Source organism: Trifolium pratense, linkage group LG7 (genome assembly GCF_020283565.1).
Source record: "Trifolium pratense cultivar HEN17-A07 linkage group LG7, ARS_RC_1.1, whole genome shotgun sequence".
In the NCBI taxonomy this organism is placed as follows: Eukaryota; Viridiplantae; Streptophyta; class Magnoliopsida; order Fabales; family Fabaceae; genus Trifolium; species Trifolium pratense.
In genome coordinates this window covers 14,844,678-14,870,136 of record NC_060065.1, presented here as the reverse complement: position 1 = coordinate 14,870,136, position 25,459 = coordinate 14,844,678, and the positions used below count along the sequence as shown (strand labels likewise).

General features: G+C 33.0%; 1 protein-coding gene and 2 long non-coding RNA genes across 3 annotated transcripts; all 3 read right to left on the bottom strand.

Annotated features, from left to right (window-relative positions):
• Nucleotides 1-383: 383 nt before the first annotated feature.
• Nucleotides 384-2,552, bottom strand: LOC123899653. Its single transcript, XR_006805703.1, has 2 exons — nucleotides 2,233-2,552; nucleotides 384-812 (listed from the first exon to the last, which is right to left on the bottom strand). It is a non-coding gene; the product is annotated as an uncharacterized LOC123899653 (long non-coding RNA).
• Nucleotides 2,553-5,633: 3,081 nt separating this feature from the next.
• On the bottom strand, nucleotides 5,634-8,717 carry LOC123898773. Its single transcript, XR_006805425.1, has 5 exons — nucleotides 8,399-8,717; nucleotides 8,090-8,144; nucleotides 7,773-7,832; nucleotides 7,193-7,331; nucleotides 5,634-6,019 (listed from the first exon to the last, which is right to left on the bottom strand). It is a non-coding gene; the product is annotated as an uncharacterized LOC123898773 (long non-coding RNA).
• A 7,409-nt stretch (nucleotides 8,718-16,126) lies between these two features.
• On the bottom strand, nucleotides 16,127-24,648 carry LOC123898186 (protein PAT1 homolog 1-like). Its single transcript, XM_045949079.1, has 5 exons — nucleotides 24,330-24,648; nucleotides 23,592-23,737; nucleotides 23,008-23,064; nucleotides 20,124-20,187; nucleotides 16,127-18,958 (listed from the first exon to the last, which is right to left on the bottom strand). The coding sequence occupies exons 1-5, from the start codon at nucleotides 24,412-24,414 to the stop codon at nucleotides 16,677-16,679; spliced, it is 2,634 nt and encodes an 877-aa protein (XP_045805035.1). The 5' UTR covers nucleotides 24,415-24,648; the 3' UTR covers nucleotides 16,127-16,676.
• Nucleotides 24,649-25,459: the final 811 nt, after the last annotated feature.

Genomic DNA, 25,459 nt, shown 5'->3' with positions numbered 1-25,459 from the left:
CCAAGTTCTAGAGCACATCAACCGATATCAAACCAGTTCTAGAACACATCAACCAATAGATATATCACCCCCCCCCCCTTTACCACCCCCCAAGAAACAAATTATTAATCTCAAAATAAAAATCCATTCAAATAAGGCTTAAATCTAAATTTCTAGAGCTAAGTTGTTAAGAAAAACAAATGCAAGCAAACACGGCTAAACTTCAACTAGGATCCCATCCTGCCATTTCCAACTACAAAGATATCAGTTAGCAAGACAATCACCCATAAGCAATGAAGTACCCTTCTAATTTTCTAAAGATCTTAATATCAGCTTAATAGTCAAGCCAACAGTTCAGCCATATCTTTTACCCAATTACTCACATTTCCCAATTGTAGTGCATATAAACTGAATTGGCAAATTTTGATTTAATTGGTACGCCACCTACATTTCAACCAAACATTGTCCTCATTGTTAACAAGTAGCAAAAACTAGAACCATCATCTAAAATAAAATGAAAGACACTTCCCTGACATCCACACAAACTAAAAAAACGACGAATTACTGAGTTGGAGGTTGGGGGATTTGACCATCCATAATGCGGAAGAGCTCATCAAAGCGCTGGTGGACGGCAGTCTCAATACGCTCTTGGCTTGCTTCAATACGTTGCTGGCTTGCCTCAATACGCTGCTGGCGCGCCTCGATACGGTCCAAACGTGCTACTATGTCAACCAAATCAGGAGGAGGCGCGGGAACATTAACAGCAGCAGGGGCAGGAGCTCGGAAAGTACTGACCTTATTAGTTGGTCGCTGTCTTTTGGTGCCCATTGTACCTACAAAAGAAGAGGGACCATATATCAACTCGACACATAAAAATAGGATTCTCAAAACATATGACCAATAAGCTACAAGAACCAAAGTTAGAAAAATAAAGCACAAATGGGTCTAATAAACAAATCCTGTATACCATCTTCAAATGGGACCTCAAAATTCAACACAGAATAATGCACAAAACAGGAAATCACTCAGATTCTATTAGTGCTAACCAGAGAGCTCACAAATCAGACACAAGTTCACAACAATGTTGTCAGCGGCGGATGGCGGAAGACCAAAAATCCACCATGCAAACACACTATTGCGGTCTATGGTACCGCCATGGCAGGCAAACTTCACAAATATCCTATGGCGGTTGTCCAAAAATCAGCCACGCCATTCCACCATGGCATAGCCATGACAGCCACCTAACAACACTGGTTCACAAATGCCATAAACCCTAAAGGGTCAAATCACAAATCAATAGCCATCTCACAATCCATCCATCATTTTCAGCTTACAAGTCAGTATTGTAATATCAAGTCAAACCCAATTCGAATTCTAAAAAGTTAGGCAACCTGTTATAGGGCGACACACTCCACATGTCTATGCACGAGGGTTGTGGAGTTGAGTTAGGTTCAACATCAATCATAAGTCTCATTTTCAGCTTCCACACCACTCATTTTCCATTTTATCAACTAAATGCATAGGAATAGGATTCTCAAAAAACGAAAATAACATATGAACAATAAGATACAAGAACCAAACCTAAAAACAATACACAAATGGGCATAATAAACAATGCACAAAGATAGAGTAATATGCATAATAAACTCAAATCCCAATTATCATCCCTCTATAGGTCCTCAAAATTCAGTCACAGAATATCACTCAAAACAGGAAATCGCGCAAACCAGAGAGTTTGCAAATCAGTCACAACTCACAAATTCACAGCAGTAATAAACCCTAAAGGGTGCAACCAAAAATAATGAAAAAATTCAAAAAACAACAATCATTAGCAATCATCCCTAATAATTTCCTCCTACATAAAATTCACTACCCTCTCTTCCGTTTCTAATCAACACAAAATAACACATTCTTTTCATACACATCTTTATCCCTTCATCCTCCTAAACCCTTCCAACTATTCAGCCAAAGAGTAATTTAACAACTTGAATTTGCATAAAAAAACCCATCATTTTATTGAATTCTTCTAATTCAACATACTCAGAAATCACCACAGTCCATGCACGAAGGTTTGTTTGGGATTGAGTAAGGTTCATCCTAAATTCAACGAATTTGTCAAAAAAAAAAAAAAAACCTAATTTCAAAGACTAATCTACACCGGTTCCTCTAGATCCACCTTCTGGACCCCAAAATACGGCAGTGGAAAAGAAAATTCGAAAGAGAAAAAGAAAATGAAGCAAAAAGGAAGCGAACCAGGATAGTGATGACCGGAGGTGGCGGAGCGCGGTTGCTGAGGAAATGAGCGGACTGGGTGACCGTTCGAAAACGGAATAAGACCTGCCGCAGACCAGGGAAGAAGGTCGGAGAAGATGACCGGCTGCAGATCTGGGGCGCTACGAGGATAGCGAAAAATGGAGAGCGTGGGCTATGCGGATGCCGAAGATGAAGAGCGGTGGGGAGTGGTTGATGGCGGTGTTCCGGCGACGGCAGGGATAGGTGACGGAGGAAGGTGAAATTTGGGTTGGGTTTTTGTTGAAGAAATGAAAGAAGGTGAAGAGGATTTTAATAGTTTTTTTAGACCTAAAGGGTGTATTGCAATAAAAGTATAAAACATCGGTATCGTCAAGATACTAATATAAAAATTTTATCTTAAAATTTGTGTAATTAATATCTTAAAAATATAAAAAAAGTTATCTTTTTAGCATTAGTTTTATCATAATTTTCTTTTTTTAGCATGTTTAACAAGTGTTTGGGGTACGGCTTAGCATGACCTTAAAACATTTTAGGCTCTGTTTGGTAAAATTAAATTATAAGTTAGCTACTTGAAATAACATAAAAGCTATAAGTTAATGAGAAAAGGTTTTTACCAAACATGTTCATTTTTTCGAACAAGCTTATAAGCTTAGTCCAATAAGTTATAAACTAGCTTATTGGACTTATCAAACACACCCTTAAAAGATTGTTTTGTTACTCTCTCCGGCTACTGTTATAAGAAAAAAAAAATCACTTTTTAGATTCATTGAAAAATTTATGTATTTGGTCTATAATATAGATTAAGATACAACAATTTTTTAATGAATATAAAAAATGAATTTTTGCTTATGATAATGACTGGAGAGAGTATTTTATTTCTTTTTTACAAAAAAAAAGACTATTATTTATATTTTGTTATTATAACAAGGGATTTAATTAACTGAGTTTAATGGAGATTGTCGAAATAAATTAATTTTAAATTGACGTTTAATAGAAAAAAAATTAATATTAAAAAAATTGAGTTGATTTGAAGGAATACAAAATTGTTATTGATTAATAATGTAAAATTGTTGAAGTGATTTGACGGAATATAAAATTGTTATTGATTAATATTGTAAAATTGTTTTACCTTGATAGTATGTATTCTTTTTTATCTAATTAATTTGTATGAAATTTTGCTCTAAAGTTATTTTACGCATGCATCTTCAAATTGAAAAGTTGTTTGGTGGTTAAGATAATATACATGAGATAATAATTTATCATGTTACATTTCAATTCAATTTTTTATGAGAAAAAAAATATATGGTAAGTCAATTAACTTAAGCAAAATTTGTAACAAAAAAAAAAAACTTAAGCAAAATTTCAACTTGATAGTAATTTTATAGACTAAATTGATCAATAAATAATATTTTTAAGGACTAAAATGACTACATGAATATAGATTCAAGATCAAAATGACTACCTAAATAAGGTAAATTCTAATATGACCACTTCATCAAGTGGTTCATGGTGGACCAATCATGAATAACATTATAACGAATACGAAATTTACAAAATTCACCGTTGGATTGAAAGTTTATATCATATAGATCATCCATAGAAAAATTTTAAAAAAATGAAAATCATTTGATATGTTATTGAGACAAATCAAGATTAACGGTTTATTAAATAACGTAAATCTTGATAGGTCTCAATAACATATCAAATAATTTTCAAAAAATTTTAAAAAATTTATGGATGATTTATACGATATAAACTTTCAATCCAACAATAAGTTTCGTAAAATTCATAATCGGTAGATCACTTATTCACGGTGGACCACTCCGTAACATCAGTCACCTAAATAGTAGTAGCGAAGAGCATGGATGGACTTGAGTAATTGAGAAATTCTTGCATAGACTCTCACCTAACACCACTATATACACACTCAATTAAAATATTACCCCTCATTAAAATAAAAATAAACTTAACATCCTCTCTTAATAATAGATTATTCCCTCTTTCCTCTCCCCAGTTTTTCCATTTTCGGCGAAATCTTTTTTTGATCGAATTGGCCGCACACTATTATCTTCCTCCTCTAGTGTCATTTCATCTTCTGCCTCTTCTATGTACTCTCACTAGTTAGGAACTCTTGCGACACACGGCAAGGACGATTAAATACATCATTTAGACATATTTTTTTTTATAGGATAGACAATTGGTTGTTAATATAACACAACCATATAAAAAATGCATAATAATATAATTGTTGTTATACTTAGAACATAAACCTACAAACAAACAACTTTCACTTTTAAAACCTACAATTTCTTCTATACAAAATTGTTTCCATAGATTGGTATAACTTGAAATTTCTTTCCTTCAGCATCCATATGGGACACTCCCCGTGTTTTGTGTCAATAAATTTTCACTTTTAAAACCTACAATTCCTTCTATATAAAATTGTTTCCATAGATTGAGATAACTTGAAATTCCTTCCCTTTAGCATCCATATGGGACACTCCTCGTGTTTTGTGTCAATAAACTGTCACTTTTAAAACCTACAATTTCTTCTATACAAAATTGTTTCCATAGATTGAGATAACTTGAAATTCATTCCCTTCAGCATCTATATAGGACACTCCCCGTGTTTTGTCTCAATAAACTATCACTTTTAAAACCTACAATTTCTTCTATACAAAATTGTTTCCATAAATTGGGATAACTTGAAATCCTTTAATTCAGCATCCATATGGGATACTCCCCGTGTTTTGTGTCAACAAATTTTCACTTTTAAAACCTACAATTTATTCTATATAAAATTGTTTCCATAGAATGGGATAACTTAAAATTCAATCCCTCTATAATATTGACATTTCACGAGGAGTGCCAAAAGGTAGCGTGTTGTAAGAATTGAACAATAAAGAGTGACAAAATTTTCAACTATCAATGGTCTTTCGTTTTGTTTTCTTCATTTCAAATCAAGGATATTGCTTATTGCCTACTACTCTTTGTTCCTTTTCAAAGTGAATGTTTATACTATACCAAAGAAATTTTTCGAAAATAGAAATATGCTAACTTTTACATATAACTGGATATATAACTAATCCATTAATTTCAGAAAGAAAAAAAAAATTAAAAATTAAGACAAAACTATGTTTCACTTACCTCATTTTCTTGGTATTTTTATGTTTGTAGACTTATAAGTTATATTTATATCCATTAAAAGATGATATACTAGTAATCCTACACTACACTACAAAAAAAGAAAAGAAAAACGCCAGTACTTCTATGTTTTTCTCACATATTAACATGTTCTTTTGGTGAGAATGTGGTATGAGAGACAGTAATTCTCAAATATTTTGTGCAGAAATTAAACATTACTTCTTAGATAATATATAGAAATGAAAATGTACTTCAAATATTCTTCAATGTACTTGTTAAGAAATAGAATGAAGTTATTACTACAACTAAGGTTACATAATTCACTTGCCCAAGGATAGAAAACATAATAAGAAAAAAAATTAAATCATAGTTTTCGTAAAGCCCTAAAATACATAACTTTTGTCTAACTCCAAATTCAAAATTTAAGCCATTGCATAATAATCTCTTCAAATATAGAGTCAACAAATTGAATGTGTGGTTTTATATGTATGATAGCATATATGTACATTACACGATCCTCCCTATACTATGCATCAGTTTTACCATTCTATTCCTTTTTCTTCTCCTTATCCCTCAACGTTCTTATCATGTGCATCAGTGTCTTATTCTATCTTCTCAAAAAGCATACCTACTATAGGTGCACCTGCAATAAAAGAAGTGTGTCAAATATATGGTATGAAAGTTGAGAAAGTAAAGTAACAAAATGCAACATGTTTCATCAAATAGTAGGTCAAATATATGGTATGAGAGTTAAGTAACAAAAGAAGCATGTTCCGTCCAAAATACAAGCACCAGTTTTTGTGTAAAAGCTCCCAAACTTGAAACACAATTTTCTTAACTAATTCAAAGTCTTATATAATGACAATAGAAACCATAGTTCATGTGCAGAAAATGTAACATAATCAAAGCAAATATAGTGAAAATAAGCTTAATCCATTATTGCAAGCCTTGAACTCATTGAGTCATGCTGAAGGGCATATGCATGATGCATGGTTTTTAATTTAACAATCCTAGATTCAGCAAGAGTTTATCTATCAAATACTTCTTAGCAAACGATATGTATTGTTAGATGCAGGATAGAGATGATAGTTGCAGGCAGGGACGGATCCAGAAAATTATTGTACGGGGGGCCCGGAAATAAGAACAATTATTTTGAGCTTTAACATATTTTTTGTAGTCATTTTGATTTTCAAATTTATCTTTCCTTTGTTAGTTTGGTCCTCAAATATGTTTTATGTTAGTCAGTTTGTCCAAAAATAAATTACTAATAATAGACATATTTGAGAATATTTTGTAATTTCAATACACTTTATTTGACAATTAATATTTCATATATTTAAGGACCGATATATTTTATGTTAGTCATTTATTTTTACCATAGTATAATTCATAATATTAAACTAAAGTGTTATATATAGATAATTGAGACATGATAATATATATATTATACACATATATGAGGGGGAGGGGGGGGGCCTTGGCCACTGCCTGCCCCCCTTTGAATCCGTCCCTGGTTGCAGGATAGTGAAGATGGATGTGCCAAGCTAGCTGCTAGCATGCATGCACTGATAATTGACAGCACAAAAAGCCATATGATTAGAAGCACCATTGAGCTATAAGCCCCTTGGTATTTCTAAGTAAAATAATTACAAAAATCTAAACCTTAGGACTACCAAGTCTGATTGAACACACATCACATATAATCTCATGAATCATGAATATAATTAAAAAAAAAACTACAAAACCAAAAGCAATGAGAATTAATTCCATTTCATGTTATACAAAACCAAAACCAAAATGTAGTTCAAAGAAATACCATTGAAAAAACTACTGGCAAAGTGAGCTGAATAAGGATCTTTGTAAGCAATAAGGCACGCATCAGCAGTATTTTTTCCATTTTCATCCGTGTACATCCATCGATATTTATAACCCCTCTTCTGCTTTATTCTTCCAACCTATGCAATTAAAACACATGTAACAAAATGTCTAAAATGTTGAGGCCTCTAATCTAATAGTACTTCACAAAGGGAATGAAAAAATAAACTTATTTCCACTAGTACAACAGGGTCACATTTCTTACATAAAGCACAATTCAATATGTATTTCAAAAATATGGTCATGCATTACAATGAGACTGAAGTTACTCTGTAAGAGGCACTTCCATGTAAAATAGTCCTGATAGTAAATTGACGCAAATAAAAAGTGCAAAAGTCAATTGATGAACACACAAGGAACACATATACTTATTTAGTCATAAGCTCCTTTGTTGCATCTTCAATTTTAAGATAAAAGATCACCAAAGAAGCATAAAAAAATAAGTTATCAAATGTCAATGTCTATATATATCTATATCTATATATAAAAAATGAAGGTATAAACGTATAATGGCATCTTACCCCTGTTTCTTTGACTTTTTCGAGCAGTAAAATATCCAACTTTCGAAATTAACAAAATCTCTGCATTTAAAAAAGAACAGCAAAATCATCATAATGAACAATAAACCCCAATAATGGATCCAAAGTTGTATAATTTGATTATTCCAAGTGTCAAATAATGGATGAAAATGAATATAGAAAAAGTCAGAAAAGCCAATATTTTTTAATCGAAATTTATGTGTTCTTTAATTTGTGAAAACATTTCCAAAACCAATTCAAGAATATTACTTTCATCAAAGAGAATGCAATAATGGTAACAATCTTTGGATATCTCTCACCTGATTGTGTCATGCGAGAGAGCGATTCCTTCGATCAGGTATCAAAATTTTACTACTAATGAGTGAATGAAAAGAAAAAACAAAACAGAAAGCGGATTAGAAATGCCAATGAAGAAAATTAGGGATTTGGAAAAGAACAAAACTAAAATTACTTGCGGGATGGGTCTTGAAACAGGGTTAGAGGATTAGATTGAGAAGATTGAGAAGAAAATCTAATTTGCAAACATAGACACAAAATTAAACATGTCACATAAAAATCAGATGATGAAATTAAATCATAAAATAACATATGGAGAAGCAAATTGAAACCTTTGAAGATTGTGGCTTGTGCCATTCAAGATGGTTGATTCATGGAGAGAGACGAAGTTCAAAGGAATCAACAAAAAATGGAGAGAGATGAGTAAGAAAGTGAGTTTAGATATTGAAAAAGAGTGGGATAAATTGAATTTTGAATTTTGAAATTGATTCCAACAAAGCAGAAAACAACAGTAGTAGCAGCAGCATCATGAAAGGGATGGGTCAAGCTGCAAAATTTGAATTTTGAAAGTATTGGTCAAAGCTTGTAGAATAGGATTGCAAAGCAGCTTTTGGTTTTTCACCGAAATGGAATGGTGTGAAGATGGAGAAAGAAAGCAAAAACGTGTGGGCGTCAAAATGGAACGGTTTGTCTGTGATTGAATTGTTTTTTTGTTTGGCGTCAAAGCTTTTCTTTCTTCAGGATTGGGCTTTGCTGGGCCAGAATGTGTTGGACTCAAGTATTTTGGCCCAGCAAGCAAGGAGATGTGATGTAGGAGAGTTTCCTTAATAATTTATTATTTTAGCCATATTTAGTTTTATTATATTTTAGGTAGATTTCTTATTTTTATATTTCACCTAGATTAGCTATTTTTATATTTTAGGTAGATTTGTTATTTTTATTTAGCTAGGTTTGTTATTTTTATTTTTACAATCTTTTAGAAGATTTGTTATTTTTATTTTTCACCACTATTTAAACCAAACTATTGTAGTCTTGAAAGGCAACCTTTTGATTTAATAAAAATACAGAGATTTTTCTCAAATTTGGTGGATTCCAAATTACTCCTTCTGGTGGATTCCGGAAGTCTAGTGGATTCTAGATTAGTTACTCTTTTTAGTGGATTCCGGAAATCTGGTGGATTCCAAAGCCTTATCTAACAGGTTTGTCGCTTGCGAACCTGTGTTTTATTATAGGATTAGCGCTTGCTTTTCCTTCACGCTTTCGTACTGCGTCAGTTGGTATCAGAGCCTGGTTTCTCCTGTTCTTTTCCTAACATGATCAGCCATGGGAGAATCAATTCCGGTTATTAGGGTTCGCAATAACAACCATATTGTTACATACATAAAATCAGAACATACTCGTGGTGAATCTGATTTGGAATACTATGAGCGTCGATATTACAAAAGGTTGAAGGATGATTACTACGAGTTTAAAATCTCTGATTCGACATATCGTTGTCCGTTTTGTTACAACAAAGATTACTCGTTGTCCGGCCTTTTGAGGCATGCTTACAGAATGGCAGGTAACTCGCGTAAAACGATTAAAGATATTGCTAAACATTCTGTTTTGATAACTTATGTTAATTGGTATGTTAATGTTAAATTTGAGGAAGCATTTAGCATCTTCAATAATTCCAATAACAACAATCATGCCAATAATTTTCATCTACGCCACATAGCTACTGAAACCCTAGATGATAACCAGTCATCTCTTCTCGAGAAACTTGACGATCCTGCTTATAAATCCGAACCGAAAGAAACCGAAGTAGTTGTTGAACAAGATGCTTCGGTTGAAGTTGATGAATCGAAAGATGAGAAGGAAGAGATCGATGAACATGATGATTCAGAGAAAGAGGATCAAACGGATGTGGAGTCTAAAATGGTAGAAACTACAATCGATGAGGAAGGAGTGCTCAATCTAGAATTGGAGGGTAGTTTCAACGAGAACAACAATAACATGGATTACGACATCCAAACAGAGGCGACACCCGAAATTGATAAAGAAACAAAGGAGAAAGAAGGTCATGTAACAAATTTATCGTCATCGGCAACACGGTATGATGCAACTTCAAGGACAACACAAACAGAGGAACTTATGAACATTGATCGGTATTCCCATGTTATGCATATAAGCTCTACCTCCACTGTGGAGTTATTAGATGTGTTAACAAGTTGTTATCTCAAGTTAGAGGAGAAAAACAAAGAGCAAAAAGTAGCAATCAAGCAAACAAGAAAGAATTGGATAATTAAAGCAGAACCAGTACTAAGTTTCTACTATGATAAACGCATGAGTCAGTATCAAGCATATGAGGTTCTTTATCAAGATAAGAACTCGGGGTCGAGTTCTTTTGAGGTAGAGGAGACTGATGTAGGAGAGTTTCCTTAATAATTTATTATTTTAGCCATGTTTAGTTTTATTATATTTTAGGTAGATTTCTTATTTTTATATTTCACCTAGATTAGTTATTTTTATATTTTAGGTAGATTTGTTATTTTTATTTAGCTAGGTTTGTTATTTTTATTTTTACAATCTTTTAGAAGATTCGTTATTTTTATTTTTCACCACTATTTAAACCAAACTATGGTAGCCTTGAAAGGCAACCTTTTGATTTAATAAAAATACAGAGATTTTTCTCAAATTTGGTGGATTCCAAATTATTCCTTCTGGTGGATTCCGGAAGTCTAGTGGATTCTAGATTAGTTACTCTTTCTGGTGGATTCCGGAAATCTGGTGGATTCCAGAGTCTTATCTAACAAGTTTGTCGCTTGCGAACCTGTGTTTTATTATAGGATTAGCGCTTGCTTTTCCTTCACGCTTCCGTACTGCGTCAAGATGAAAGGGAGGGAAAGGAAATTCGAATTGCTGGCCAGAAGAAGCAAAGTTTTTGAATTTTTTCCAGCTAGGATTTTTTCTGCATGATTGTGTGATTGACACATGTCAAAAATTACCCTAAAACTGTGTTGGGTTTGTGTAGTTAGTATGATATCAATTTTGAATGTTATTCATTTTGTGATTGTTTTACAAATTGACATATATCGAATAATTGTAAAATAGATTAGTTTGTTAATTAGTTACCGTAGGTTATAATTTTTTTCTTTTCAGTTAACAGGTTTTTATCCTCTTTTCCTTGTATATTTAATAGGATCAAATTTATGTACAGTTCCATATACACAGTTTTTACTATACTAGATACATGGAGGTAGTTATTTTTATATAAAAATAGTTTTCTTTTATTTTTTTAAATTAAAAAAATATAAAAACTTCATTTTTGTGAGAGGGACAGAAAAAACTGCACCTAAAAAAATGCATATAAGTTTTATCCTATTTAATATCCCTTTAGGAATACACAATTGAATAGAAGGATTTCAGTTTTATAAAACTCATTTAAAATATGGTGGTGATTTAATCATGGATGGAAAACGATATTATTTATAACTTGTGAGAAAAAAACAACTGTAATTGATGCAGCGGTAGCAGGGGCGTCTCCGAGTTTTAGGAGGCTCTGTGCAAAATATAAAAGTGGTCCCTTAATAAAAAAATTAAAAAAATTATCGATTTAAATTGCATATAATATAAAAAAAAACATTCTTGTAAACATATAAATTATCAATATTAAATCTTACATTAAATTAAATGGAACAAGAAATACAAAATAATTATCTTTGAATATAACGTCAAAAAGGAACATCATAATCTAAGATTAAATTTTATGCAAAGATTAAAATGGACTAGAACTATATTTACGAGTATAGATAACTAATATATTGATACTCATGATATTTATGAACATTAACAATATATAACTATTATTTTAGGGCCTAAAAATTAATCTATTAATATACATCTGATATTTTATAGGTATAAATAATATATAATAAGTAATATTATAGGACCTCAAAATTTTGAGTTGAGGCCCTCAAAATTTTGAGACCCTATGGCGTCGCACACCTCGCACATGCATGCGAGCCTCCTCTGAGCGGTAGTAATGCTAAACAGTGAAATGATTTTGACGATTTGCTCATGGTTAAAGAAAGTGGAGAGATTTGGTAAAAAGAAGCTGAAAGAAATTGGGGAGAGAGAGAAATAGATGTGGGAATAGGCTAGACCGAGCTAGTCTTTGGCAAGCCTGAGTCTGACCTGTCAAAAAATTGAAGGCCTGAGTCTGGCCTATGACCTATCATACGCCTAATTTTTAGGTCCGAGCTTGGTTTTTTGAAAGCCTAATGTGACATATTGGCCTGTTTAAAAGCCTATTTCATATGAACATATTTAAATAAATAATTATATTTATTTTTAAATATACTTATGAACGAATAAACCAATGTTCTTTTTGATATTTAACATGATATTTTAGAGGATTTGACTATATATGTCATCATATTTCAATTCTTTTTTTTTGTAGAAAAAGAGGGCTAAACCCCAAAACGAAAAGAACTACAGAGTCGAACAAATATTCCTAGGCATGCAAGCCCCGAAAAAATCATCAAAAATGAGTCTTGAAACCTCACTGGGAGGATTCTCCATAACATGAATATTAAAAGAGTCTAAGGAGAAGCTAAAATTAGTCAGACAATCAGCACTTCTATTCCCCTCCCGCAGGTATGATTGAAATGCACCTGCCAGTTCAACTTTAAAAGCTCTTGTATACGACGCACCAAGGTTGGAGGATTGCCATTAATTTTAACTTTCCTTGTGATCATGTATGATGGAAACCCTGACTCCAAGCAAGCTTCTAGTTTATAATAATACATTTATATATATATGTTAAAAACGAATGTAGATTAATAAATTTAAACTAATTAAAAAGTTAGTCGATTTATAATTTAATCAAAGTACAAATTTTAATATATAAATTATAATCATAGTAAAAATATTATTCATATTAAGTTAAATAGGCCTCAAAGCCTTTTTTAATGGTCTGCGGTCTGACCTTTTTAGCTAAATAGGCTTATAAAAAAGTTTTGACTTGCTCTATTTAAAGAAATAGGTTGATATGGCCTGAGCGGCTGAGCCTATATAGGCTAGGCCTTAAGGTCCGGTAGGCCGGTCTGGCATGTTCCCACCTCTAGAGAGAAAGAAAGAATCTTCAACAATAATGAGAAGAAATCGTTTCCCAAAAAAAGATAATGAGAATAAATCTGATTTTAATTTTTTTTAATTAATTTTAGTGAGGTGTAATATTTTAATTGATTGTGTGTAAGAGTGAAATATTAGGTGACTATCCATGTAAGAATTTCTCTTAGTAATTTGGTAAATTTCATTTTCCCTTCACAATTAAGGCCAAAATAAATAGTAGTAATATTAAAAAGTGTTACATTAATTTGTGATACATAGAATCGTTTAAACTGTACTGTAGCCACATATATATATCCTTTCTCAAGTCAAAAGTTTGTCACCAAATACTAATTAATGCCTTGTGTTTTAAACGATTTTGTTTGTTGAGTCAAATGATATTTACCCTTTTGAAAGTGGTGAGATAAAGGTTTGTTTTGCTTTTTTGAAATTTAAATAAATTGTTGTAATATGTGATTTGGGAAGGAGAATTATTTGTCCTCATATTTTAGATAAATTCTATTTTCATGATAGAAATAGTTATATAGTCAAATAAAATGGTTCAGTAGTTCTATTTGTGATTCTTTTTCTTGACAAATGGAGATCGACTAGCCTATACATAACATAGTTTTTGTGAGTTGAGTGTAGGTGTGTTGGGATGCAAAATTATGTAGTGTTTCGGTTTGTTTAGTGGTGAAAAGGATTACATGATATCCATATTTTTTTCTCTGTATGGTAATGTAGATCTATCTTATGTTTTGGTATTTTCATGAGCAACTCTAATAAAAATCGATGATTCATTCTCCTAATAGATTGAAAGAATTTGTATCATTTTTAGCTTACAAACTTTACACTAGTTAATGACTTTTTGCTTTGAAAAAAGATATATAATCCTAATTTTATATAAGGAGAATGAATCGGTTATTTTTAGGCTGAACGTGATGGGAATAAATGTCAAAAAATTTATGCCGAATGTTATGACCAATTTTTGAACTCCGATGCTGCTTCACTTATGTGTGTGAGTTTATACTAATTTAGATACTATATATCCACGTGAAAAAAAAATAGAAATTTTATATCAATTTAAACTATTTTGTGTCATATTTTGTTTGGATTATAAACATTTATCAGTTAATCTGGTAGTATGAGACGTACTAGGAAAACAGATTTATGAAAACTTATATTAAGAATTTATAGCACGACCTGTGTAATGACTTACTTTATTAAGGATTTTAATATCTTTGTTTACGTATGAAGTTGTTTTACATAATTTCTCTTTTCAATCAATTTAGTATGAATGTGAGTTTCAAACCGCATGTGTTGAAGCAAAATATTTGAGCATTACAAATATAGTATAAGGAGATCACGATATGGAGGTTTAACATGTGCCCTAAGGGTTTTGACACATGTTAAAGAAAACAACGTGACAATATTTTGTTTATGTATGAAGTTGTCTTACATAATTTCTGTTTTCAATCAAATTAGTATGATAGCGAGTTCCGAACCGTATGGGTTGAAGCAAAGCATTTGAATATTATAAGGGCAATGTTAACTTGTGCCCTTAAGGCACATGATAAGAAGCAATAAATGATGGTTGGTCCCACCCAAAATTAACTTCAGTCAAAATAATATAAAAAGAGTGTTTTTATTTTTCCAAAATTACCCTCTTCTGTGAGCAGCTATGGTGGTTCTTTACAATGGTGGGTTGGTCACTGAGGATTGAGGAGGATAGGTCGGCAACGAAGGAAGGAGTGGATCCTCTGATTTACTTTTACGAATGAATTTTTGAATAAACTAAAATAAGGGACACGTGGCATGATCAGGTACGTGAGATTGATCTAACAGGTGTGATTGGATAAAAAATATACATATAATAAGCAAAAGAAAATGTCAGGTGTGTGTGTTTAAATGTAAATGGAAGTGGGTGTGTGATATAGTTGAGGGCAATTTTGTCTTTAAAAATTTTATGAGACACAATTTATGATATTATTTCTTTCAAAGTAAAATAAGTGGAGTCAACCATCATTTATTGCTCCTTATCATGTGCCTTAAGGGTACAAGTTAACATCACCCATATTATAAATATATTATAAATATAATATATGGAAATCACGATATAGAGGTTTAACATGTACCCTAAGGGTTACTTATTAATAAAAAATTGTTTCAATTATTTCAGACTACGCTCGACATGCTTCCTTTTTTTTTTTTCTTCAAAGCCTAATGCAAACAATTCCCTAACAATTAGTCGCCAAACTTTACTCGGTGGATTTACTTACCGACTGACATTACATAAGGATTAAGGAACATCCTCTCCTTAACAACTTGAACGATGTTTTCAAGGAATTAACATTTGGGCTGGTCGTTGGTATGAGATTGTGTTTGGATTTTGCAAAATCTTTGAGAAAATCTCCTACACTTACATCCTTGTATTCTCCTGCCTTTGATGTCAATTCTTTAATGCTGAAGTGCCCCAAGGGCATCACAAGTACATCTGGTACTATGTGTGTATAAAACTAAATGTCAAGGAAAATATAACCGATTAATATAACTGATAATATAAACGATAGTAAAACAATTTAAAAAACAGATAAGAAAAACATGAATCAACAGTTAAGATGAACTGGAGAGGATACCAATGCATGACAGAGGTGACCGTGTAAATAACAAATACACAACATTTTGTCCACGCAATTTGCTAAGGTTCACTTTTTATCATTTCACAAGAATTAATTAAATAAAATAAGTAATTTAATTAGTTATATTAAACCTATCAACAATATGTACTCATTCTATAAAATTATCCTTTCATTATTGAGAGTCGTTTTGTACTTGATGATTGCCTAATTTTTAAGATTATCCTCTTTACGGAATATATAAAAGTATTTTTAAAAAAAGTAAGAATAGATGCAACATTACCAAAAAAACAAAATCATGCATTTTCCATGACATTCGCATAATACTGTACATGGTTAACTCATCATACTACTATTGCATGCAATATATCTCGAAACAAACTACATAAAAATGTGTCGAAAAATACTTGGATAAAACTAAACGGTCTCTCTCATTGAGCGAAGATAAATAATCTATAAAATAAAAGTTTTAGAAACTATGCTAGTTCCTCCTATGTATTTCAGCACCACCACCAACTGGTCAACATGTTTCCCATTGAACCCCTAGGCTAGGGCAATGGTTGCCTATCATCATCATAAGTAGATTTGAATATAACCCAATTGAAAGGGAACATGGGAATCAAATATCTGCCTAAACCTGTACACTAGTATGTCTACCAGCCACATGGAGTAATAAAATAAGCTCCCCCGTCATAAATAAAATAAAAGACATGAGGAACAAATCAAGCTGAGTATTTCATGATATATGAAGAGCCTCAGAGTAAATATATCACAAATGCCAACACATTCTCATGGAATCATCAGTATTGTATCGCCGCCACAGATGCAAGGTATGTGACATTAATCCCAAAAACCATTATCATCAGAAGAAATCTCTACACTATCAACTAAGCACCGTCTCCGAGTTCACATGACTACTACTGCTCCCAGCATAGCTGTTAAATCCAACCACAGGTGCAGAGCGCTGAGCAAAATCTAGTAATAACTTTCTCTGGCGGTCATTGGTGTGAGGAAGACTTGCACGTAAGAGGTCGACAGGCATTTCCTTACTACCTGCGTTATCAGCATCAGATCCAAGTGCAGCCACATTTTGTTCCCGTGATTGCATGATATTCTGGTACTTATTCATGCAATACTTTGTGAGGAGGCCAAAAAATTCATCAAATGAGGCCTGCCAAAATGTTCGATTACCCAATTTATTGTTAGAAGCAGCATGAGGATCAGTTAGAAGATCAGTAGCGCTTTTAAGAACAGATACTAAAACAAGGGAAGCACTATCTCCAGCAGGACTTCCAAGGGGACGCAGAGGAGGCTGCTCCGATGAACAAACCACTGCTGCAAGACAAGCACCCAGAGAACCAAGATCCATTCCTTGGACACACTGACAAACAACCATAGCAAGATCACTTGTAGTCTCTGCTGCTGCTGAATCAGGGGGGATACTGCCAAATAAGAATCTTAAATGACGAAATATAGCCATGCAGCCAATCCGCATAAGCTCACTACCAGGAGCAAGCAACCGAAGATACTTCGCTAGGAGCTTCCGTCCCTTCGAAATAGATGCTAATCGTAAGAAAACAAGGTCATCCTTAGCAGCAAGCCCAGCTTTGTGTCCATTCTTTCCCAGTGGGTCCACGAGATGAAGTGATGTTGCTAATCCTTCCAAAAGGACATTCCTTCTTCGTAAGAATTGAGTTCCACCATCTTGTAGCAGATTGCACTGAAGGAAACGATCAATATCGTCTACATCAAGAAGAAGACAGAGACCATCCTCAATTGTGATTCTGGCTGCAAACAAAGGCTCTTGCTCAAGGGACTTCTCTGAAATAATTCGCTCAGAGCCACCACTAGCAGAGGAGTTTGGAGGATCAACTTCAAGAAGAGGGCGAGGCTGACGAATGGGCACATATGAAACCCTCCCTAATGCGTCAACCTGAAGAAAACCGTGTGGCTCAGTATTGGCCCGGGCTCGTGAAGAAACATCCTTTATTTTGGTTGGGCAAAATGAAAGTTTAAATTTAACCTCAGAAGGTTGTTTTGCAAGACGAGCTTGGTGATAATAGTCATCAATGTAGGGGTCATTGCAGTGAGTCACAGCAGCAAGCTGCATTTTAAGAATACTCTCAATTTCATCGCTAGTCATATACTTGGACCTGAACTGTAATGATGAACCACTATCGATCTTCTGGCTACTGGCATTAGAAGCCTGTTGAGAGAACCGATGTCTGCGAGTTGATTTTTGTCTATGCTCTCTAACATCACCAAGCACATGTTCATATTTTCTACCTATTGATGATCCAGACGAAAGATGGTGATTAAATAAATGAGGCTGTAAACCTGATATTAGGCCTGCTGACTGCTGAACAGGATGATGCAATCTGTGCTGCTGTTGCTGCAACTGACTCAGTAAATGGGGAGACACGGATCCATTATTATGGTATAGTTGTTGCTGCAACATATTATTCAGGAGGTTTGAATTATCTCCGGGATACAAACCTGTTTGGTTGACCCATTGATTCTGGATTCGATTATTGAGCGGAGAACCAGTATTAAATTGAGCCAAATTGCCACTAAAATGTGGCTCATATTTTGATCCACCCAGGTGTAATGAAGAATTGAATAAATTAGAGCGATTTTGTGATGGCAATGTCATGTGAGCTCCCCCAGAAAAAGGAAGGTTCAACTGGCCTGTACTGTGATTTGGAGCCAATTGATGAGACCTACCACCAGGGGGAGGATAAGAAGTAAATGAAGATTTTGGTGCCAAAGTTGGCTCACTCGAAAAACGAGGAAGCTCTTGTCGCTTGTCAGGATGAGATGATGTTCTATACAAGGGCTTCGGTCCTTCTATGTGTGAAATGGAGGAATGTGGATGCGATGACCATCTCTTATCATCATCAGCAGTTTGAATATCATAAAACTGCTGATCAAACCAGTTAGGAACAGGTTCACTAGAGCGATGCTGGAGTTGGTGTTGCAGCTGCCGTTGCTGCTCAGGAAATGACGATGTTCTGTATAAGGGCTTTGACTCTTGTAGATGAGTGATAGAAGAATGTGGATGTGATGACCATCTTTTAGCATCCTGAGAACCCTCACTGTCATAAGTGTGATGGTCAGCCCAGTAGGAAAAATCATCCCTCTGTGACCATTCAGAAGCAGAGGAATCTGTATAAAAAATATAGGAATAAAAATAACTAAGTCAAGAATACCAAAAAAACAAAAAAGAATAAAGCAAATAAAACAAGATTGATGCAGAAAAGGGGATATAGTGCCAGCTATAAAGCATAAATACAAATTTTACTTAGATGTATCCAAACTCCAAAATGTTATCTAACAAATTATCCATTAACCTGACTGGTGTATATCTAATCTATGCCTCTTAGATTTGTTCAAAAAAAATAAAATCTATGCCTCTTAGACCATCAAGCTTCAGAAAAAAATTTACACACACCTACAGACCTTATGAATGATCACAAAACACGGCAATTTCACTGATGAAATATCATATCTTTCACAACATAGCTCCCTTCTACCACTATTACTGTGGTTACTAAACACCAAGACAACATCTGTTGATACGCAGAGTTATGACCTAACATTTCTCTGGCCCTTCTTTAGGAAGTGAAAGCTTCTCCACTTAAAAAACCATTAAAAATATAAATTATCTTGCAGCACTCACCCAAAGGTTTTCCACTTTCAAAGATACATGTTTGCACAGGTTCTAAATCAATGCTTGTAAACATGGCTTGAGATTTCTTAATAATGTCTATGCATGATAGAGATCAGAAGATTTTATAGCACAGGCACCCAAAAAAAAAAAAAACACTTGATAAATAATGGTAGAAAGAAAAGAAGAAAACACAACTACATATTTTTTTAAAAATAGTAGTAAGATCATTAGAATCTGGTAACTGGTAACATCACAGGAACCCAAATTTCCCTGGATTTCCAAGATTCAAAATGACTTATTAACCATTTCCAACTCTACATACCTAGGTAGTGTGTCCGTATAGAGGGGAGAGAAAAAAGGACAAGTTACAAGGTATGAATTTTTTGGGCGAGTGATGCAAAATGCAAATAGTTTAATAGTTCTAATGTTAAGAATTAATATAAGGAATTTTAGAAAATAATGGTACAAAACATTTCTTTGACAACAGAAGACTTTCATACTTGATGTTACACTTTAAAGCCCCAAGTAGATTTTAACACATTTAAATTCCATACTAAACACCTCAAGTGTTGAAATTTTCCAATAATATTAATGAAGATACAGCTTATTAGATACAGGAACAAGCAAATATATGAATTTATTATATAATAGCTTACTCACTTTCTCTTGACAGCCGATCACCAATAACTCCTGCACTTTTAGGTCCACTAACAATTTTGTTCAGCTGAAATATATCAAGATGTTCAATATTAATATCAGTTTACATAAAACGGATGGCACCACCATTCAAGAGACCAGCATTATTTCCAATATTATAACTGAATCTTAAAATCAAATACTACATGCAGAGCGCATGGAAAATATCAAACAACTTTTGAATCACAGACAAAATTTGTTAATTATTTCCAGAACATTCAAATAAATGAAAATAAAGGATAAAATAAATAAAAAATAAAGATAAACTGAGAGAGAAGCTGTCATGTATACCCAACACTAAAAAAAGGAAATACAGTAATTAAATTTGTAGGATGGTGATTGATTAGCTGCAAAGAGAAGCGCCATTAATGAATTATCAAAAATACCCAATAGTCAACAATAATAAATCTTCACAATTTAAGATCCTGAAAATCCAGTTACATATCTATAGTCTTTTTTTATATATATAAAAATTACCTACCTATAGTCTTTTAACAAAGTTTCAGCCACATTTACTCACCGGTATTATTATTGATTTCATAGTCCAAAATTACTGAATAAGGGAGTAACACAGGCAAGACACGATTTTAACTAATAGAAAAAAAAAATTATTGTATGCATGGCATGCCACAACTTTTCCTACATACTTTCCTCGAAAGGAGTGTTTGTCCATAGAAGGAAACTGTCAAAGCCATTATTTCTATATAGATAGCAGTCTGACTCTAATCAAATTCTAATGCTCAATAAATATCTGATTAGGTATAATAAGTGATACCCTTAAGTAATTTTAGAATCACCATCTTCATGGTTACCTTGAATGAAGTGGTCTGGTCCAACACTCAAGCACGGAATTCAATTTTTTCACATGATCTGAATTAACTAAGAATCATCATCATCCTTCATTGAAAAAAATACTACACCCCATATGGATAGGAATATGAGATTGGACCAAACCACTTCCTTATCTTGTATATGTAAAGCATTAAAAGGTCACCTAAGTCATTTAATATAATAAAAACACATTTTTTGCTTTTACATTGTAGAATAGCCACATTCATTTGGAACGAGAAATTGATGAACAACATTGCTTGTGTCCTTAAAACTTTGGAGCACGGTCGATGGTTCAGCATATATGTAATTGAAAATAAGAAAACTAGAGAGCTATATGATTCCGTTATTGTTTACTATTTCAGAAAATTATTATAAAAAAATTGGAAAATAAAATCTAGTTGATAATATTCATTAGAAAACAGTGTTTTGAAAACATAAAATCTGCTTCATAAATTTAGAACACACGTTTTGACAGAGGAGGGTGACGTGTGGAATGTACTACGACAATAATGGTGAAGGAATGTGTCAATTGAAACTCTATTCGCTAAAAGTTTACAATACTCGATCATGAATCATGATCTCTCCAACTCGAAGACCTCCCTTTTCCTTTTTATACATGATATTACAAGCTACCCCATTAACTAGTAACTTCCCTAAATAACTCCCTATCTCAAATCCTAACAAACTCCCCCTTATTCTATATCCTAACAGTGGCAGATATTTTAGTGAAGGTGGCAAGGTTGCAGTGACGGCAAAGGTGGAAGGTCACCAACAATAGAAATGGAGGGTATAAGGAGGTTGTGGTGGTAGAGGGTGTTAGGTGGTAAAAGCAGTCGTGTAAATTAGGCCGTGGCAACAACATGGATGTTATCAGGGAGGAACAACAAATGGTGTCAGGTTACGCAGTAATTGGTGCCAACGACTATAAAGTGTTGGATTGGATGAGCACATAAGATAAGAATAAAAATGAAAATAAAAAAATAAAAAGATGAAACAAAAACATCTCTAGCTTTTTATTGTTTTCTTGCTCTGCAAACTAAAAAGACGTGAATAAATTTTGAGAATAAACACACTCAGACAAGTTTTTTTGTTTGCTACATTTTTAAAAAACCATTTTTAAAAATTGTACGCAAACAGACTATAATGTTTTAGGCTACTTGATGTTTATAAAGTCATCTAGTGAATTTGGTTCGCTAATCAGGTTCACAGTCAAAGAATGGCAAGAACAAAAATAAACATCAAATTTAAATGCAATTCAACCAACAGTAAGCTATTAGCATGCTTCTACATGCAAGATAGAAAGACAATTCCGTATTATCAATCAAATTACTATTATGGATGTTGTGCTCACAGTATAACCCTTGCACATTTGCACTAATACACCTGAATCCTCACTGCATGCAATGGGAATAGGATTGTGCTTATGGCATCTCTTCTGTCTACAGTTCATATGTTCAATTAACAGGCACTTAAAGTAATTGAACAATTTTGGTACATATTATATTTTCATCTTGTAAAAATGTTTTCTATTTTCATTTCCTAAAATTAGTGTTAATTTTACTTGCTAAAAAGGATATACTAGACTTTTGAAGTGAACAATTTTGAGTATTTTTAGGAAAGAATGAAAATGCCGAAATATTGTTTCATTATTTTAAAAAATGCATCATCTCTAGCTAGTCTTTCTTTTTCTTTCCATTACAATTTTTCATTAAAATGAAAACATGTTTTAGAAAATGAAAACAGAAAATGTTGACAAAGTAAACAGCCCCTTATATTTTCATCTTGTGTTAAGATACCTGTTTTAGAATTTAGAGGATTTCTTATCCTCCCCTAATTGTTTCTTTCTTCTATCCCATCTATTTTATTTTTTAATATAAAAAATACACTATAGTACATATTTTTTCTGGTTTTAAGTGAAGGCAACCCGATCAAAATTCAAAAACAGTCACCAACATACTAATCCATCATTAATCTACATTTCAAGAAAGCAGTAAATGTCAAGTTTGTCGATCCATACCTTCATAAAAGTGGTAGTGAGATCATCAACATCAAAAGGAGATCTTACATCATCCGCCTGCAATGTGAAAATAACAGTTAGATGGTACATATACAGCATCATCTCTTCGATATTAAACCACTCATCAGAGTAAGATTAATAAGATAACCAATTTTTCCCTTTGGCTGAATGCACAGAAGGCAGAATCAGTCAGCCAGATAAAACTCAAATATAATACTCTTGTTTTGTTATAAACTACAAAAAATTTATGGACACAATTCAATGTTTTAACAAAATGCTTTGTGAAAATGGATATGAATGAAAGACGATCAAGTACAACAGTTGGAGCATTGATGCTTTGGCAAAATGGATATTAATGAAAGATTGTTCAAACGTAACAGTTGGGTCAACGAATTTTAGCTATAATAATCTATAATTAGCAACATTTGAATGTTAAAATGAAGAAAATGACTTGACGCGGAAATGAAGAAAACGTACACAGTTAAATTATAAGCAAGGGATCAAACTTTCTATAACTTCAAACATAGTAGCAACATAAAATTTGAAAATAAGAAAAAACTGGGTACAGAGATTGAAAAAATAACCTCTTCTGCATTGTGAAAAAACTCCTCCTCGTTGAACTCAAAAGAAGGGGTATAATCTTTCTCATCATCTAACCCCCCCAACTCAACTTCCTCAGCAACATCTTTACCAAAGAATGCATATTGTGATGCATCAAATAATGCACCATCTGGCATAACATAACAACAGAAAATTGAGTCCGTGCAGTTTCAACAATTTCATAAATGTCTACATTAACATAAAAAAATACATATAGAGTCTACACATTCGAACAATTCAAGAAAAAACATAGCATAATTTCAAAAAGAACTCAAACCCTAATTTTATTTTTTGTTTCCCATAGATTCCCTCAATCGGAGGTTCGAACCTCGGTTCCGCTAAACCCAATCCCCTGTTGGTGAACTCAAAACCTATCTTAGGTACTAAAAGAAAACATTGATTAATATCAACATAAAATACTACTATTAATCTAGCATTAAAATTAAACAGTCTATGCAACCACACCTACAATATTCTTAGCAAGCAACTAAGCAATCAATAAATAAATACTATTATATTTATGATTATTTCAATCCAAACATTACAATCAAAATTAGCAAAACACTCGACTCTAGCACAGCCATGCAACAACTCTATTAAGTATATTGCTATGAACTGAATTAATAAAATAAAATAAAAAAGGCAAGAAAAAAAAACAGATCTACATGCAGAAACCCTACTGAAACCCTATAAAAATTGAAAATTGAAACGAAAAAATGAACCTTTGGTGACATTTTCCAATAGATTAAGATCTTTGGTGTTGGGAGCAGCAATAGAATCAGCCCCAGCAACAGTAGAGAAATCCATCCATAAAACAATGGAAGGTGACAGAGAAAAACGAAAGCGGTGAAGAATTGGTGAGAGTTTGTGAGGTATATAGAAGATTGTGATTAGGTTATAAATGAATGAGATTGAAGAATCGAAGAAAGAATGAAATGGGCTTGGATTTTTGAGAGAGAGAGAGAGAGAGAGAGAGAGAGAGAGAGAGAGAGAGAGAGAGAGAGAGAGGAACCCTACGAAGGGTAGGGTGAATTATGCTTCAAGTAGCGTATTTCGTTTTATATATATATATAATTTTTTTTGTTTTACGGTCATTATTTGATTTTTTTTGTAAGAGGTTACTCCCTCTATCCTATGAAAAAAAATTTACATTTTAAATTCATTCAGAATGTAATGTATCTAATTCATAATTTGGTCTAAATAAATTAGATTTTTAATTAATTTAAAAAATAAATTTCCTTTTATATTTAGGATCAAATGAAGTATTTTATTTTACTTTTGACTAAGTATTTTTTTTAATATATTTTTATACTTCCTCATGTCCTTATTCGGGAAGATGTGTCTACTCACCACCGGTTCGCTAATGAAGTTTTCAGTATTCGTCAACTTCTCGCTATAGATTGAGAGGTTGCGATTAACCATACGCTACAGGAAGGTAATGCGTGTGTGGATGTCTTAGCAAAGATGGGTGCGTTATCTGACTCATCTTTAGTGAAAATCTCTACGCCCCCAAGTGACCTCTCTATGCTCTTGCTCGCTGATGTGCATGGGATAGTCTTCATTCGGGAGTAGCTTTCGCTTCTGTTTTGTCTTTTTGTTTTGTTTTCTCTATTGTAACAAAAAAAATATTTACTTTTTAGATACATTGAAAGTTTAATGTATCAGGTCTATATTATAGTCTAGATACATCAAACTTTGAATGTATCTAAAAAGTGAAAATTTTCATATAATTAGGACTAGAGGAAGTAAAAATTAGCAAAGATGGGTGTGTTATCTGACTCATCTTTAGTGAAAATCTCTACGCCCCTAAGGGTCTGTTTGGTAAAAATAAGCTATAAGCTAGCTGATAGCT

What these genes read in the sequence shown, in the direction of transcription:
- LOC123898186 (XM_045949079.1), bottom strand. Translation starts at nt 24,414, where the DNA reads ATGGATTTCTCTACTGTTGCTGGGGCTGATTCTATTGCTGCTCCCAAC. An exon ending in ATTGGAAAATGTCACCAAAG is followed by an intron (nt 23,738 to 24,329) that starts GTTCATTTTTTC and finishes ATGTTATGCCAG; the next exon opens with ATGGTGCATTATTTGATGCA. An exon ending in TCACTACCACTTTTATGAAG is followed by an intron (nt 20,188 to 23,007) that starts GTATGGATCGAC and finishes GATATATTTCAG; the next exon opens with CTGAACAAAATTGTTAGTGG.